The sequence below is a fragment of the Rutilus rutilus genome (genome assembly GCF_951802725.1).
Source record: "Rutilus rutilus genome assembly, chromosome: 15".
Lineage (NCBI taxonomy): Eukaryota > Metazoa > Chordata > Actinopteri > Cypriniformes > Leuciscidae > Rutilus > Rutilus rutilus.
Genome location: NC_140220.1, coordinates 4,888,905 through 4,907,258, shown reverse-complemented (window position 1 = coordinate 4,907,258; position 18,354 = coordinate 4,888,905). Strand labels below are relative to the sequence as shown.

The 18,354-nt window shown below is 38.4% G+C and overlaps 1 protein-coding gene across 2 annotated transcripts in view; it reads right to left on the bottom strand.

Moving 5' to 3' along the window:
* Positions 1–710: 710 nt before the first annotated feature.
* Positions 711–18,354, bottom strand: part of tfap2d (transcription factor AP-2 delta (activating enhancer binding protein 2 delta)) — a 34,494-nt gene continuing 16,850 nt past the window's right edge. The window contains exons 1-8 of one of the 2 annotated variants that reach the window (XM_084433008.1): positions 10,125–10,226; positions 8,959–9,456; positions 6,829–6,889; positions 3,911–4,076; positions 2,923–3,041; positions 2,262–2,403; positions 1,578–1,691; positions 711–1,495 (exon numbers count right to left, since the gene is read on the bottom strand). In XM_084433008.1, coding sequence (XP_084289134.1) covers positions 1,279–1,495; positions 1,578–1,691; positions 2,262–2,403; positions 2,923–3,041; positions 3,911–4,076; positions 6,829–6,889; positions 8,959–9,456; positions 10,125–10,163 — 1,356 coding nt within the window. In that variant the 5' untranslated portion in view covers positions 10,164–10,226 and the 3' untranslated portion in view covers positions 711–1,278. Of the gene's footprint in view, positions 1,496–1,577; positions 1,692–2,261; positions 2,404–2,922; positions 3,042–3,910; positions 4,077–6,828; positions 6,890–8,958; positions 9,457–10,124; positions 10,227–18,354 lie in introns of those variants that run through there. The other variant, XM_084433007.1, reaches the window with a different exon arrangement.

Below are 18,354 nucleotides of genomic sequence, written 5' to 3'. Positions count from 1 at the left end.
TGTGATTATGGTTTTTGGAATGAATAAAATGTAACAATTCTACAAATAAAGCTACACTGTAAAAACAAATTTGTTGGTTTAACTTAGAAAAGTAAGGTAGGCATTACAATTTTGAGTTAATACACTGAAGGAAATTGGTTTAATCAACATAAACTCAAAATATGATGTTATCTGAACCACATTAACTAAGTTAATTTTACAAAAGAAACAAATCATGAAAATAATTTCTACAGTGTACCAGCATCTCCTCTCTCGTTTCATTATCATTATTTTCATTCATTATATTCTCAGTGTTTTAAGTTGAATGAGTTTACTGGGTATTTTCATCCTCTGTGAATGAGGTACAAGTGTAAGTGAGTGAAGAAAAGCAAATACTTTCCTCCAGCGTTCATTTTAAAATTCTAACATACCTAAACCCGCTAATAAAGGTCTTCAGGCTCATTGAAGGAAGGTAGATCTCCAGACAAAGGATGAGGAAACGCCTGAGAGGAAGGTCAGTAAAAGCCACTTATTTAACACAACAAACGTAGGTGAGTGAGAATTTTTGGCTATACCAGATTAAGTTGAATATGTGATTGATTAGGCTAATCATTAATGCATCAAATCCATAAAATATGATTTGTATTCACACAAGAAGCACATGAATTTCAAGCCCAGTCATGCGAGTTAATATAAGACTTTGAGCAATATGCTTTATTGAACACCAGTAGTTTGCATGTAGGGTTATTTCATATATGTAGTTCAAAGCCTACAAGAAAAGATTGAATTTATATATTTATATATAACATTTTTTACAAATGCAGTCAAGAGTTTGTGTTCTGGAACAACAGTGGGGAATGTCCGTTTCAGATGGTGTACAAAGTTTAACATGCACAATATACAGTAACTAACGCAACAGGGAAAGTTGCCTGTCGTAATTTACAGTCTCAAACTGACCTCAAATTAGGTCATGGCAGAAATGCAATGTGAGTCTTTTAATAAAAGATATTGGATCTTTAAACTAATTACATACAGAAAAACTTGAAGCAAAATAACTTATTCAATAACTTATAAAATAATGAAAATGGTTAGTGTTTTTTTTTTTGCGTAGTGAGAATGAAACGACTGGTTTGTACATACAGGGAAAGCTGAGGTCGTAGGAAGTTATGCCAGTTATATAAATAAAAGAATATGGAATAAAATCCCTGTAACCCCGCCCCAAGTAGCCACGCCCTGAACAAGGCCCGCCCATCAGGGCTCGGATCAGGAATCGGGAAAGCGGCCACTCTTGCGTCAGAGTCATTCAGTTTTCTCGATTTTACCGTCCTTCGTCTGCGCCTCGCTGGTTTTGCGCAGTGTTTTGTCCGAGTTGGAGTTGATCTGGCTGGTGTCTGGCGTTCCTGCGCTCTTATTGGCTGAGTGTTTCTCCAGGTAATTAAGCATTTCGCTGAGGATCGTTTGAAAGGTGCTAAGAGCCGCGCAAATCGCCGGCGTACCGAATCCGTGCGTGATTAGACTGAAGAAGACGACAGAAAATGCTGATTAACAACAACACTTGCATTCGCATTTATGTTTGCATGCAGGTTTTGACTCTATACCTGAAGTGTGTTAGATGTCTCTGAATGTCCAAGTCCAGAATAGGTGTTGGTCTAGAGGAACCGAGTGGAGATCGATCTTGACTTAACAAATCCTGGAATTCCTTACAGATCTGCCTGGAGACACAAAGCCATTCGAACACAGTTACAAGGACGCATCCGGAAAATGCACTGGAACGCTCACAATAAAACAAAAGCGCCAGTCCTCATAAGTAATGCATAAAGGAGATTTAATGAGATCTTAGTTTTTCACGTCACACACATGCATGACAACACATAACTTCCTCCAACCCTCAGCCACAAAACCTTTTCCACGATCTAATTCTCTAAGGTGCAGTTTCGCATCTGTTTTTGAAGATGTTCATATATACACTCTTAAAAAGAAAGGTTCTATATTGGCTTTAGGTTCTTTATCTATAGTTCCATTTAGAACCTTTAACATCCATTCCAAGGTTCTTTATAGTGGAAAAGGTTCTTCTGGTTATTAAAAATGTTCTTCACATTAAGAAAAAATGGTTCTTTTAATAAACTGAAAACGGTTCTTCTATGGCTTTGCTGCGAAAACTCCATTTTGGTGGATGTTGATGCATATGAAGGTCTCATTATTTCAAGACTTTAAATGTCTATCTAATAAAGTGGTAAGTGTAAACAGATTTGGCTGAAAGCACTGAAGAGTTGCCGTCTTACTTGGTGGCCAGCACCATTTTCTTGCGCGCGTTCTGTTCCTTTGGTTCCGTGTGCTGGCGGGCCAGATGCTCCCCGACCGCTTTAGTGGGAAACTCTGTCTCACAGGTGTAACCAAAGTCCCGAGCCAGATGTAGCGCTTCCCCTACACACACACACACATGAATTCAGTTCATTCTCTAAATGCTGCCTGAAAAATTGCATAGATGTTGCATCAATCTGTCTCATATCATTCCAATTCATTTCCAACTTCCCTTGAGTAATAAATATTATGTCTGTAGACTAAAAATATTTCCGACTTCTTCTTTTATGGTAGAAGAGACGTTTCAATCTTAACAGATTTCATCCTCGACAAAAATGAAGAAACTCAACCAGATGCTTTTCTGATGTAAACTCTCAGATAGCAAGGCAAACAACCTAATGAATTACAAAAATGCTTTTAAATACCAGATATTAAATAAAATGAAAACAAGTTGCCATTAAATTTCGTGCAGTTTTACTAATCTCAGAGTAAAATTGCTTTCTTTAAACAACTTTAACATACCAAATCATTCATAAAATGAGTCACCGTACAAACGTCTAGCATCATATCAAATTAGCATTGAACCAAACAAGCGAGATCATCTTCAAAAAGCAGCATTTTTAAAAAGAAAAGAGCACAAACCTTCCACTAAAGAGGTCAACAGCGTGACGTTGGCTGCTTTCCTGCGGCCTGCTGGGAGATTGAGTCCCAGCCTGTCCAGTTTCTCCCTGAGGCAGCGACCACCGTTCTTTGACTTGGCCCTGACCCACACAGATGGAGAAAGTCCATCAGTAACACACTTACTTACACGTGTCACATTTCATATCCACATGCCCTTCTCATCCAGTCATTTCTTCCCAAAGCACTTTTACATTATTAAAGCATAACACTCTACAAACCTACATTCTTAAGTGAGCACATGAGAACTGTAGCCGTGTGACAACTGACAACTAAAGCGAGTCCTTGCATTTTTCAATGAATACAAATACTCAGGACCAAACAGGATCACAGTGCTCAGTTTGCTCATTCATGTCCATGCATCGCTGCATAATGAGTTCGGGCTGCAATGTGCAAATATTAATTTAACAATCAATATCCAATTTTTCCTTTATATAGAAGGAATTTGTGAATGTTTTGCAGGTGATTCGTTAATGAACCTGTGCATTAACAGGATGTTTTGTCCTGTGTGTGTGTGTGTGTGTGTTTCTCCTCTCTTCTCGTCACTGGCCTCATTTCTGCTCTCCAGTCTGTGTCCCTCATCAATAATGGAGCTTCAGCTTCACTGTTCTCATTCCCTCTCCATCTCTCTCTCTCACATACAGCCACATTCTCTTCTTTATCTCTGGTTTAAGTGTCCATGTCCTATCTATTTTTCCTCTTTCTGTCGCTTTTAGATGTCTTGCATTGTTTTGCCATTGAACTATATGTAAAAAAGGAGTCTTCCTTCATATTTCAATGATTGGCAATCTTCGGACTGAATGTAGTTAACATTGTTGTGCCAACCAACTCTTATCCTACTCTTATAGGACTTGTGTGCAAATGCTGTATGTTCTTAGTTAGTTCAGATTTTGATGCTGTAATATATAGTTTTTCTAGAGAGTTTCAGGTGTGTTAAAAGCGGGTCTCTTACCTTCTTAAAATGCCACCGAGCAGTGAGGCATTGAGACACTCTGGAGGAGACAGGCGGCGTTTGACTTCAGCGATGGTGACCTTGTACTTTGAGGTAGAGCTGAGAAGAGAAAGTCTTCCTGGTACAGAGCAGAACAGGTCTGTGGGATTCACTACACACGTGCCACCTGTACACAACAACAGACAACATGTCAAATCTTTACAATGACCGGCGACGGCGCTGGCCTGTTCTGTTAGTGGGTGCAAATGAGAAAATCACCAGAAACTGAATAAAGCTTCTGTAAGATCGCTGGAAAAAAAAGGTCCATGCGCATAAAATATATATGAATGTATAAATGAATGTGTACTGAAGGTGGGTTAAAAAAAGAGAATTGGGCTCAGCTTTTTGCTTAATAGTTGATTTTAAAAGGTCATGTGGCGTATACATTTACATGAATTCATAAAAAACTGAATTTTTAAAAAGTAAAAATATTCCATATTGTCATAATATGAGCCCATAAAACCTGCATGCATTGCATAATAAATAAAAAATTCTATCATTTTTAAATGCAGAAGCATTGCATTCAAACTTCACAAAGTTTTTAAAGTTAACTACCTGTATGAACAATTATGTTTTTGTACAGGAGTTGTCCATTTGTGCATTTATCAAATATTATGTTTATTTATAAAGCTTTGTATGTCAAATCCATACTATAGATAGATCAGTTTATGTTGTAAAGATTTATAAATGACATGCTCAGACTCAATGTGTGGCTACCTTATGTAGCCACGTGTGTGTGTTTGTGTTTGAGTGTGGATGTGGATGTGGATGTGTGTGTTCCTGAAGGGGTTTTCTGGCTACAGTGGGCCTCTAACCTGCTCCTCATCAGTCACCCTAAAGCGCTCTGACAAACCCAAGATCTCTGCTAGCATGCAAGTTCACTTCACATTAATTCCACCCAAAATGTTTTGATTCAAAGTAGTTTGTATTTTATGTTGCCAAGGGCAATTGAAAAAGAGCTATTGCCGGTAGTCTGGTCGCGCGCGCCGGGCCCAGAGGCGATAGCGGGTATTTAAGCGCGAGGGAGAGTAGCCCGAGGCAGCGCGCGAGCGATCACAAAGCGAATCAAGCGCTTTTTGCGAGTTTGCCACGAAAATTAAAGAAAAAAAAGACATAGGCCAAATGTCATTCTGTTTCTATTTCAACTGTAGCGGTGGTGTGTGTTTACACTCATCACCCAGCACCCAAAACACACACGCGCGCGCGCGCACACAGAAGAGAAAGAGAAACAAGAGTGTGTGTGTGTGCGCGCGCGTAAAGGCGGGGTGAAGCTTGATCAAATTCCTGAAAGCTAAGAGGGATAATCATGATTAAAACACAGACGACTTTTCTAAGTAGGATCCTCGTTTCTTGAGTGATTTCTTTTGAAAAAGGTTATCTGAATATTCAACGAAGCCAAAGCTGCAGTCAGTGTGAACAACATTAATATGATCTCCACTGAATTTGGAGCCGCGCGGCATTAACATATCAAAGCGTGCGCCCGAGGCGCGAGAAGCTATCGATACCGGAGCGCGAGGTAAAGCAATGATTATTGGTTGTGATGGTTGGAGCGGCGGAGCTCGCGGCTAAATCCTGCACACCATTAACTGGAAGTGATGGCGAGCCCAACACCTAGACAGAGTTTATTAAAAATTAAGCGCCCAAGACACCGTTCGCTTTATGGCAAACTCCACATGTGTGTCGATCCGCTGCTGCTTTGAAGAGACATGCAGACAAAGACACGACTAATATTAAGAAAATATTACGAAACGTGAACACGATTCGATTCATCCACACAAAATACAGCGGCAGACAGAGAATAATACAGACGTTCTTCTGATATTATCTCGAACGTCTGTCAACGGAGAATGACCTTGAGAAATGTGTGTTTTATCGGGGTTTGAACGTCTGAACAATATAGCCTACAGTCCCTTAATTATGCTTTCTCTGACTAATTAATTATCAATTTTCTCTGTATACGTCAGCTAGAAAGAAACTATAACAGTAAACGTGCTTTAAGATTAAAGATAACATTAATTTCCATAAAATGCACGTAAAAAACACCAACGTCTATTACAACAAAACATCAAAATAATACAAATAATCTTACATTACTTGATATTTGCCTTCAAAAACGTTATAGAATAACGTTACGTTAAAATATATAAATGTGCGCCTTTTTGCTTGAGGAAATAATAAAGAAATAAAAAAATTACATCATTATGTAAATACAATATGCATTGAATGTAGCCAAATTAATTACCGATACTGAAATGTTTATTATTTCTTTGTTGTAATTATTTATTTATTTATGATGCAAACAATAATGTAAGAGTTAGGCTACAACTATGAATGTATTAAGCCTGTTGATTGACATTTACATTAATGCAATTCCTTTTGAGGTCTTCCTACAAAAAGACAATAATTTTTTTTTTTTTTTATAAAATGATACAAGACCTATTTTTTTTTATACAAGGGGGGGTCAAATAAATGGATAACACTAACATTGAATTTTATTATTTTGAAATTAAAATGCTTATGCTAAAATATTAAATCATTGTCTTGTCACTGGAAAGCAATTAATAGCCTAGGCCTACATTATAGAAATATAATTTAGCGTATTTATTTTAGTTTTCTATAATTATAAAAGACTCAAATCATTTGAAAGAGGACTGACCTTATGAAAATTTCACTGACATTTTTACTCAGAATGGGCTAGTAAATTTCACAAAAAAAAAAAAAAAGGCAACATGTTGATTTAAAAGTGAATTAAAAGTGCATTTTTGAAGTAAAAAAACTGAATATTCTTGTGTACTTTTTGTATTTTTTACAGTGTAGAAGGGATGAGGAAAAATATGAAATGATCAGTGAATGTGTATGAGTGAGTGCTGTGACCTTACCTCTCCGGATCACTCCTCCTTGGCCATTTAACACCAGTCCGCACTGACCATCAACAGATCCCTAAACGCAGAAACATAGGCTATATTAACTTGATGATCAATATTGAACAAATCTTATACATTGTGATCAGTTTTTGTGTTTGACCAGGCATGTATGACACATTAAACACACCACGTGGTTAGTTAAACTGCAGAGGTAACGGAACCTGTTACATTGTAATGTCAGACAAAGATTATTATTTACATTCTCTTATCAGTGATGTCATCAGCTAAAGGAACACTGGATTGCATCAAAAGAAAAGAGTTAATCCGTCTCACGAGCCACTACCAGTCTGGAGGCCAAGTCAGACACACACATTCAAAGAAAAAAAAAAACAACAAAAAAAAACGCATTCATTCACACACATATTTCTCACACACACACACACACACACACACACACACACACACACACACACCATACTGGCGTGCTCTTGTAACCCTTTAACAAACTCCTGCTCTATTTTTCTTTTCCCCGCAGTTAAAGTGATTATAAAATCAATATACAAACCCGTCGGATCAGGCATAAATTACGCGTGTGCGTGTTAAAGGTGCGGCAGCTTCTATTGTTCCGCGTGCCAAATCTGTTTAGCGGCTCAAAGATGCGCCTGTGCGCACGAGACTGCCCGCATCTGTTCCGCGGCCTTCACCGCGCGCACGGTTTCATTCAGCACCAAAGAAAGGTCCAAAACCTTTTCACGGGACGTATGTGTTGCTGTCTGTTCTCCTGTGGGCCTTTTTTTGTGTGTGCGCGCGTGCAGAATGTCTGAACACGCGACAGCAATACCAAAACTAATCTTTACGATTTTTGTTTTGAACAAGCTTAAACTTCCACGGCTATACCATGCACAAAAAGTGATCAAAAAAATAATATATTGCAAAGTTGCATCGATATTAAAAAACAGTTTAATATGATGTTCTGAAATTGCATTCAAATGTAAAATAGCCTATGTAAAATTAAATAGAAAACAAAGGCTACCTATATTGTTTTAGAAGTTTTTTTTTTGACCACATTATTTAAATAGGCCCTGAAAATCAAAGAAAATCAAGATGGGCAAATCAAAAATTAATTATGCAACAGTTATATAAATATAGTTGTATTATTAGTCAAAGCAATACAAATGTATGTATTTACTTCACATATTTTATATTAGACATTAATACCATTGCGCAATGCTCTAATCTTTTACAGAGCATTTTTAATTCTATATTAATTATGTCGATATCATTTAAATACTCAATGTACTATTATACATTTTATTCTAGGCAATGAAGTAAAATGTCCAAAAATATCACCCGCTATCTAGAATATTTTCTCTCAAATACATATATTTTATCTATTCAATTTCACTCTCTCGCTGCATATTTTTAGAAGGACTAGATCATTATTTTGATCTTAACATATTTTTGACTCACCAGTTAAACTTGAGCTGTTTCAGATGTCTGTGCATAAATAACCAGTTGATTGACATTAAGTCCTAAATTGGATAAACTACGGTGCTCTACTGCGGAGGATTTGCCTTTTGTTCGCACTTTTTCAAGCCCTTAATCCGCCTTTTAACGGAGGAAAAAGAAACCGCGGCTTTACAGCAGCGAGGCCCGACATACGCGCTGCTGAATTCAGACTTCTCAATATTCACTATATTAAATATGTAAAATCCGCCTGTTAAATCAACTGAAATATGGTGCTTGCAAACGTTTCAAAATATAGCCTTAAAAAGTATTGTTTCACGTTTTGGGAATGGGTGCATTTTTTTTTTTTTTTTCGTTTGTATAGGCTACAGCTTATTTTATTTTAATTTTATTTCGAAATAGTATACAGTGTTTTGTGTCTTATTAAATTAATTGTGCGAAAGCGAAAAGGCCGAAAAGAAAGTAATCGCTCGGCCTCGATTTTTCTTTTTCGATCTCGATCCGGATGTTTAAGATTTTGTTGTTGTTGTTTTTTGTTCAGGCCCTCGGGCACTCATTTCTTCTGTTCGGGCAGTGAAAGTGACTATATACAACATCCCTGAAGGCGTCGACTTCTCTTCAGCCCGCGACACATTTGAGTGTGTGTATTTTGTGCTTGAAGTACGGTAGAAGTTGTACCTGTAGGTCATCGGCCCCCGGTGGAGGCAGCCCTAGACCCGCCCCGGGCAGCAGTCTTTGCTCGGGGTGCATGCCGTACTGAGAGCCGTGGCTCATGATTGACAGGTCATGCCTGCGGTACGCGTCCAGACAGCCCAGTTCCCGCCGCTGTTCGTCCAGGCACGAGGACTTGAGCGCGCGGGCGTTGTGAAGGTTGATGAAGTCCGCCGGTTCGCCGTGATGCAGCTGCTGGTAATACTGCTGTGAGTGATGGAGAGAGTTTAACGAGTACGCGTCCGGGTTCACGGCCGGGTGGCTGTGCTGGAACTCGTAGTGGAAGGACTGGTGGTGTAAGGGCGTGTACTGGTGGTTCGTGGGAAAATACGGGGAGGCAAATTCGGTTCCGGTAGCTGGGTATGTAAGCGGAGACGATGAAGAGTAAGCGACAGACGAGTTGGCCACAGATTCCAAGCATCCGAGTTGCATCAAACGGTAGCTGTTTGATCCGTCGTGACGTATCTGTGCGGGGAAAAAAGAGAAAAATATGAGGGATGTCATTTACACGCGCTCGCAGCGATCCGCGCGCATTTCTCACGCGGCGGAAACTCAAACCTTCCCCAAACACACAAACACACACAGCAGCTCAAAGTGTCTTTAGAAAAGTACCTGACGGCGATGTCATCTCTCCGTGCCTGGGAGGGAGTGCGTGAAACACACTGCAAACTGCTCCACGAGCTCACAGCGTTTTTTCCCTCCCTCACTTGTCTATCATTTGCCACGGAGTGTGTTATTTGACTATATTATTATTATTACATCCGTGCAAACGACATTAAAAGCTTTTTGTCCCAACAATCTACGCCCGTTCCACTGCAGGTAAGCACAAGACACTATAGTATGCACTACTAATAGCCTACTTATTATAATAAAAAATAACGAGCAAATGGTTCCAATAACTGTGGAGATTTTTACATGCACGTTCGAAACCCGAAAAAAGCAAGTAGTAAAAGGAAATTTCACCAGAACCGAATAGGCTAGTAGCCTATTTATCCTCGCCTTTGCAGCAAACTCCCCTCAGAAGTCTTAACTTCCATTCCGCTTTTCTAATTGATCATAATTTTCCTCCATGCGATGCTGTACGCTAAATTAAATGAAATTATTGTGAGGTGATAAGAAATTAATTTAAATACCTCCGCATCGTGCACCAGTCCCGGAAATGTGGCTGACATTCTCGCGATCCAATAACTCGATTTCCTCGCGCTGTTGGACAAATGAAAGAAAAAAAAAATCCCCAAAATAGCGCGTGAAAATGAAATGTCGCCTCGCGCAGTCGGTAAAAGCGGCTGAAATGCCTCCCCTCTGCACAAAGCGCTCCCTGGCTCGGATTTTGTACTTGCTGGGTATTTCTCCGGCTGATGTCGTAGGTCCCTTGGTAATATAGAAGTTTTGAAAATTAAGCATCAGCATTGAGGAAAGGGAGGACAATAGAGAGAGCAGCCTCATCCCTGGAGACACGGAATAAATATTGTATCTTCGCCTAATAAGGAACCAAGTGCGCTTTCAACATTTTTGATGATTTTTGTGGACATTTCTTTAAGGTCGTTAGTGCTTTCTGTAGAAGGGCCAGTTTTATTTGTCTCTGTTTTCCTCGCGGCTTTACCTTTTACCTGCTTTTTGGATTTTTCCCCCAACAACACGTAAGTTTAACCCGGTGTATATTGTATCACTGTAATTTTGATTGCACGATTAAACGTTCTGTTTCGTTATTTCACTTGTTTATAGTGTGATTTTAATCGGTTTTAATCATTTCTATTTAAATGAAAGATAGACACGTTGCATGAAAGCAAATTTAATCGGAAATACAGTTCATAGTAGAACGAAAATTTTCTTTTACTTTTTCCTAATAATTACCACACAAAGCAATTTTTCCATTTTAATGGAAAAATTCGTTAGGAAATAACGTAACGAAAACATTACACAGCAGAATAATATTGAATGTACGAATTATTTAAAGACTGTTTTATTGCTATTGTATAGGAATATCCTATTTATAGACTACCTATTTATCATCGGTTGTACCTTAAATAGACTACACTTTTTCTTTTCTTTTTTAGCCCAATTAATTTAGTGTTTTGATACTTTCATATACGTATTTTAGCAATGGCTTTTGAACACATCAGTGCTCTCTGGTCACTTTTGATTCAGTTTAATCCTCTTGCAGCTAATTTGTTTCTGTTGTGTCGTTTACCGAACCGGGACAGTGACGGTCTGACCCACGCTGGAAGTATTTTGTGCACGTTGAGGATGATGAGTGGAGCGCGCATGGGGGGGTCATCGCTTAAATCAGCATGTCGGTCAAATTTATGCTTTAAGAACCACACAGGTGCATGACAAGACACCCATATTACCCACAGCCTGTGATAAAGGTCCGAAATATTAATAACTGTAGGCTATATGTTTTCCTAGGGAAATAAAACAGGTAGCCTAATGACGTTTAACAGTTCATAGGAAAGACTTTTGCTCATGTGCAAATGTGAGTGTGTGTTTAAGTGAGTCCCACTCGTTCCCAGTGTTTCTGAATGTCTCCTCCCTCCCCAGCAGCAAAATACTCAACTCTTTAGGTTTTGGTGTCTGCTAGAGGTTTGGCAGTTTTTAAGCGTTTAAAATGCTGATGCTCCCTTTATTTAACCCAAATTACCGCCATTACCGCGGGCTCGCGCCCTCGTGCATGAGAAGGGCGCACGGAGACGCCTCGAGCGCAAAGGGAGGATCCTCTCACAAACATACACATATACTGACGTATTTCGCTTCATAAATGTTTCACTCGGAAAACAACGTGAGAGAAGGGAAGCCTCTTTTTATTTTCATTTAATGGGCGAGCTAAAACGACTGATGTTATTTTAAGTAGACATATTATTGAGCTAGCAGGCCTACATCATTGTCCCTCTCTCTCTATGGTAAACAAAACAGAAAGGAAAATAAATATGTGGTCCAAGAAGACCAGGACGAATTCAGATTAACATGGCACAATGTAAGCTAAATCAGCTAAGCTAATAAAATCATAGTGATTTTTTAAATACATAAATAGGCTATAGCTAACGTTGCATAACTAAAAACAGAATAGTGGAGTAAAAAGAGATGGTTGTTGTGCTGTAAATGCACTGTAATGGTCTCGAAATGACGGTGGATATGAATCGCCCATGGCAGGAGGCTCTTATGAAATAACACGGTCTGGTTTCAGATATCTAAGGCCTCCAGGCAGACTGTAAATTACACGATGTGAGCGCGAGAGAACCTGTCCTCTCACGTGAGGGATTAGAAGCTTTCGCTTGTGTAGTCTGCGAGAGCTCGCGGGATTGAGAGAAGCACCAGTTGCACGGTAGACGGTCTTAATAGGGCTTAACGCGCACAGCAGCGGATGCACATATGCACGCTGTACCGGTCAGGGCTCGAGTCCATCTGTTCGGTCTGGATGCTCTCGAGATCGTTTCACCACGTAAATCCGCCACCAATCCATGGAAAATTTGAAATAAAAATAACAGATGCAAAATGAAACTTTAGAGGAGGTGTCCAAGTTTGGCCCAGAGTTGACTGTAATTGATTTAACATTGGATTAAAAGCGTCCCAAACTGTGACTGGCAGCTGGCTGCCACCAGATCATAAAGAACAGCAACAATCATAAGCTAAGACTGGTGACTCATAAAAGCCTGAATTAATTTCAAACCATATCAACATGCAAGATCGAAATGTTTTGGCCGACACTCAAACATAAATATGAAGAAATGTTTTTAAGACGAAAACACTGATATAAATCATGAAGACTGATATCAAGATCTGTGTAAATATGGTGTTTTTTATCCAAATGTTTTATCCAACATTTAGCTAATTTTACAATGGCTAATCTATGAGCAGATCAGCTAGCTAAAATGCTAAATTGCTGGATATATGATGGTTCAAAAACCACATCTGCTTATTAGACTTGCTGATTAAAAAACAAACTTTAGCCTATCTAAAAAAAAAAAAAAAATCGAAAATGTCAAAAAGCTTCTCAGAGCGTTCCTTATTAAATTATAGGCTACACAAAAAAAAAAAAAAAAAAAAAAAAATGCTGGGTTGTTTCAACCCATGTTTTGGTCAAATATGGACAAACCCAACCGTTGGGTTTAACATTTTATTTACAAAATATAAATGTGGGGTTGCCCACATTTGACTAGCATTGTTTAGAGTGTAAGTGCCGTGAATCTGGAAATATAGCACATTTGATAGAGACAATCAAAATGTTTTAATTAAACTTAGGCTAAGTACGCTTTATGTTGACAATAACGTTTGTTTGACAAGTGGCCAAATTAAGTTCATCTAGTTCGCGGCTCAATATGGTGTCGGCGTCCGTTAAGTAACGGCTATTCAGCTTTCTGCACTAAAACACGGAATAAGGTGTTTACCAGATAATTCTAATTACAAAGTATGCAGTCCTCATCGATGTGACCTACATTTACCACACACACACACACACAGTTTTATATGCTAATAGATTTGGAGGGGGAGGGGCACAGCGTCAGTTTCAGCGCGTGGTGTATTTAATGAAGTGCTCTAAATTAATTTTCACTCTGTTGGGACAAAAACACGAGATATTTGGTTAATTTCATTCAACAGTGTACATTTATAACATAAAACTTTATGTTTGACAAGTAGGCTAGACAATAGGCCTACATGATTAGACTCTAAATTGACCTCAAACAACACGAATAGGACTCCGGCTGGATTGTTCGGTCCTTTTCGTTAGATTCCCAAGTAGAATCAATAATAGTGAAATATTAAACTGTCAGTTAAACTGTTCGTAGGATTTTAACTAGGCCTAGGCTAGCCTACTTACACTCTCTAATAACGGTAACAGCTTTTCTCCCGTCTCCTATAGCCTATCTGTCAAAATATGTGCCGAATGAGATGTCTTGACAAATGACCAACTGCAAATTCATTCATTCGTTCATTCAACAAACAACACTGACCGTCAGTGTATTATTTTTCCTTGAGTGAACTAAACGGAATCTTAAAAATTAATTTAAATCTAGACACGTGCCAGATGCGCGCAAAATGAGCGTTAATTAAAATGAGCAATCTGCCAAAATAACGGTAGACCCCTGACACACACACGCATGCACGCACACAAACAAAAAGTCACAAAAAAGTACTGAAGGCCTCAAAATGTTCACATTCTAATATACATCTTTAAAAATAATGATAATAGCTCATTTATAGGCCTAGTTAATAAAATGCAGCCCACATAAAAAAGTTAGTCTGCTATGTAAAAATATAGGCTATTCAGTTAAAAGACGTGTCGAAATTTCTGACAAATTAAAATATTAAATTCTACATCTGAGCATCTGCTCGATGACATAGTATTTAACTTCTGTCATCGTTTATTTCCGTCTCATTTCTTCATTAGTTCCGAGTCAAAGGTCCGTTACAAACGGAGCGTTACGGTCCGGTGAACTCAACAAACTTCTGGATAGGCGACGCTCCGGTCAGTCTTAGAGCAATCTAAGAATCATTCCAACACTGTACATAACCACAGCCGTTCTCAAATATAGGCTACCTCTTCATTTTTAAGTCCTTTATGTGTTAAAATGGGATTCATCTCAAAATTCAAAAATTACCCCAACCTGAAGAGGACAGCTTGTGCAGCTGACCAGCAAAAGTCATATTAAAGTCCAATTTCGGCATGAAAATGGATCAATACTTCATTATGTTCACCAGAGGCAAATCTACAGTGAAGAAAACTCACTTATATTGCATGAACAGCCTGCTTTGTTGAATGGCCATTTTAGTGGGTGAAGATAGTTTGAATCTTTTAATCTAGACCCAGTTTAATCCAATTTCATCTAATAATCAAGATGAACTGTCGTTAGATCTCTTCTACTTATCTATCTTATTCTTAGCAGAGGTCATTCAACAAGCTAACAAAAACTATCATTAAAAGAGTAGTTGTTTATAAAGAAATTCCTAAAGTTATAATCCAACCTACATTTATTAAAAGCTTTACAGCAACAGTTAAAGCAGGTCACAGCTGATTCAACACTAATTAATCAGTAAACCACCAGCAGCAAATACACAAACCCTTGACGGTTAAAGTTGTTCTACGCTCTTAAAACTAAATGTTCTTTATTGGCATCGATGATTCCATGAAGAATCTTTAACATGGAATCTTTCCATTCCACAAAAGGTTCTTTATAGTGGAAAAAAGGTTCTTTATATTTTTTAACGCAAGACAAAAAACGCTTCTTTTAACAGCCGTTCACTAAAAAGTTCTTTGGGGAACCAAAAATGGCATCACTGCAAAACCCTTCTTTAGGAGCCTTTATTTTAAAAAGAGTATACTACTTTATTTACTGCTTAGCTTCCATAAAGTATCTGCCATGAAAAAATGTGTCCAGTTCAAAACCACTGAAATCTGATTCAGCTTAAACCAGTTCAAATGGGAACACTATTTCACTGAAATCCAATTAGAATGGATAGTATTCAAGTGGCGTACTCATGCCAAAGAAGTTTCTTTTTATATGCTACGTCAAATAAAGAAAATAGTAAGACTATTGTAGTGCAACCTGTCCTCTCAAACACACACAGATAGGCCTACATCATATTTAGTTCAAGTCAGTCAGTATTCATTCACAAAACAGTGTGCATTTATAAAAACATGTTGGAATACAACAAAATGATGGTTCTCTGAATGCATGTAAATCCACAGTGTGTCTGCTGAGTGTGTGTGTGAGAGTGTCAGAGACCCTCAGGCCTGTACCAGAGGGCGGGATTAGCTGTTACGTTCATTCAGCACAAAATGGATTCCGATATCAGATAGAGCAGGGCAAGAGGTGTATCTCTCTCTCTGTGTCTCACACACAAGCAATATCCTCACTCTCTCTCTCTCTCTCTCTCTCTCCCACTCTCTTATACATCCTGACTTTTGCTCTTTGATCGTGTAATTCCTTTGTAATCTGTTAAACGAGGTCGTTTTGTTTATGGATATGAGCTTAATCAGCAGCCAAAACAAGAGAAAAATCACATACACGACACATGAACACGCTGAGAAAGACAGAGACGGGCAGGGATATTGTTGCAGGTAAACTCTGGGAAGAGCGAGTTAGAAGGTCAAAGGCTCGAAGAACAAACTTTTACTTGGGATGATTTGGGTTTTATTCCCGTTTCCGTTTATTAACAATCCCCCAAAGCTGGCGTTTACTATAACAATCACTTGAAACATTTCTCATTGTGAAATCCTTCAAGAAACACATGGATGGACAGACAGAAACGGAAAGAGAGCTGCAATGAAAAGACAGATAAACAGACTGACAGACTGGCAAGGAACATTCTCAACATACTAAGCAGATCTGACGAAAGAGAGAAAAGAAGAAGCAGAGAGGAAAGAGAAGTGATGCTGTTGACTTCCTGGAGCTGAAGTAAATGAGTTTCAGCAGCAGTTCTGAGAAACGCCGGCTTGAATAAAACCTTCACTGGAAACACAACTGTGCGGAGAGAGGTTGGAAAGTTTGAGCAACAGTGGCATCAACTCACTATTAGTCCAGTGCTACATTTATTTCATTTTACAATTATTCATTTATTCAAAACAACTTACAAAATGAGAATAATTACAGCAAACGTGGTAAATCCAAGGAAGAAATAGTAATGTTTAACTTAAAAAGTGCTTAATCTCATAGGAATACTGTATGTGTCTGCAAATATACAGTTTCTACAAGTGATTAAAATTGGAGTTTTGAATTAAAATTAAAGTTGTTTTTGCTTTGAATAAGGTTTTATATCAAAACTTTTGATGCCACTTACATTTTTCAGTTTCACAAAAACTCTCAAGCTTACATAAGACAAGTAAACAGTCAGTGACAAAATTAGAACAAAGAAACTAATTACAAGCAACAGGACAACAAACTACAATAGAACAAAGACACAAATGAAATAGACCTACCTGAAAAACTTCAAGCACTAGAAAAAAGAAATATACTACATTAATTATATAAAGTAATAAAATGTATAAAAAAAAACCCCTGCATAGTCTTCACTGTGTAAATTAAATATACATTTATTCTTATTAAAGTTACAAAAGTGATTTAGTCAAGACCAGTCAGAGATTTTCTCACTTCTGTTGTTTGATTAAAATTAACGACAGACAGCCGAAGGTTTATTAGACTGCCATTAAATTTTTAAGTACAATCAACTTGTTTTAAGTCAATTTCAACTTAAATTTCAACTTGCGTTGACTTGAAAACTGACGTTGACGTGAGAACTGACTTAAAAAATGATGAGTTAAGGCAATGTAAAAACATACGTTGTCATAACTTAATGATCAGATCATTGTATTCCCAGCAGCGCCATCTTTGATTTTTAACGGGAATGAAAGCGAGGCTGCGAGGGAAAGACATACATCTCTTTTTCAGTGGGTTGTACTGTAATTTAATGTGTTTCTGGATTGTTCAGCTGACGAAACACTGCAAAGATATCTTTCCTAGAATTTCAGTAGAGACACAAATCTCCAGACGACGAGCTGTGGAAAATTATAAGTTATCTAGGAGCTTTATACAGATTTTTTTTTTTTAAAGTGGATGGCGTTGAAAACACGGCAAGTCTATCCCTCACAGCCTCGCTTTCATACCTGTCATGGCGCTGCTCTGAATAAGGTCCATAAGGGACGGTCCACACAGAGACGCAGATCAGTGGAACGAAAAAAAAAAGCACACGGTCTAGAGACGCGTTTTTTAAACGTTGAACTTGTTTTAACTTGAAAGCGGCATTTTTCAACAGAATGCCGTGTCATGCGCGGGACGTTGCAAAAGACGCGAGAGCAATGGTTAAATACGTCAGTCTAGCACGTGTTTACATTGAAAAACAACGGATAAGTAGCCCAGTGGAATGGAAAAACGCGTTCTATGAAGAGCGGCACACATATACGAAATGAGTCGTCTTTCGATGCTTATTGCGCTTCATTGGTTTAAAATCACAACGCAATGCTTAAAAACACATTCAAATGATATGCTTTCGTGAGGGCAATGTCACGTGACGTGAGCGTAACCGGTCCGCGATAGAGACATAGTCCAAAATCTCTACCAGTTGACACATTTCTACCAGTTAATCATGTCTGCTGGTATATCGCCCACCTCTACATATCCAGATGAATGTTCTTTAAGAAAAAACTTGTAAAAAGTTGAGCAAAAAAAAAAAAAAAAATCAGGAAACAATAAAATAATGCAGGAAAACCATCTCAGATACAAAAATATCACCAAGCCCCCCCCCTCCACCTGGACACACCCACGTTTGATTGACTGACTAAGAGTTCGTCCAATCAGAGAGAGGCTGTTTGCGCAGCACTGAACAGCTGGAGCAACAACACCAGGAAGACGTGCTCAGAAATTAATCGAG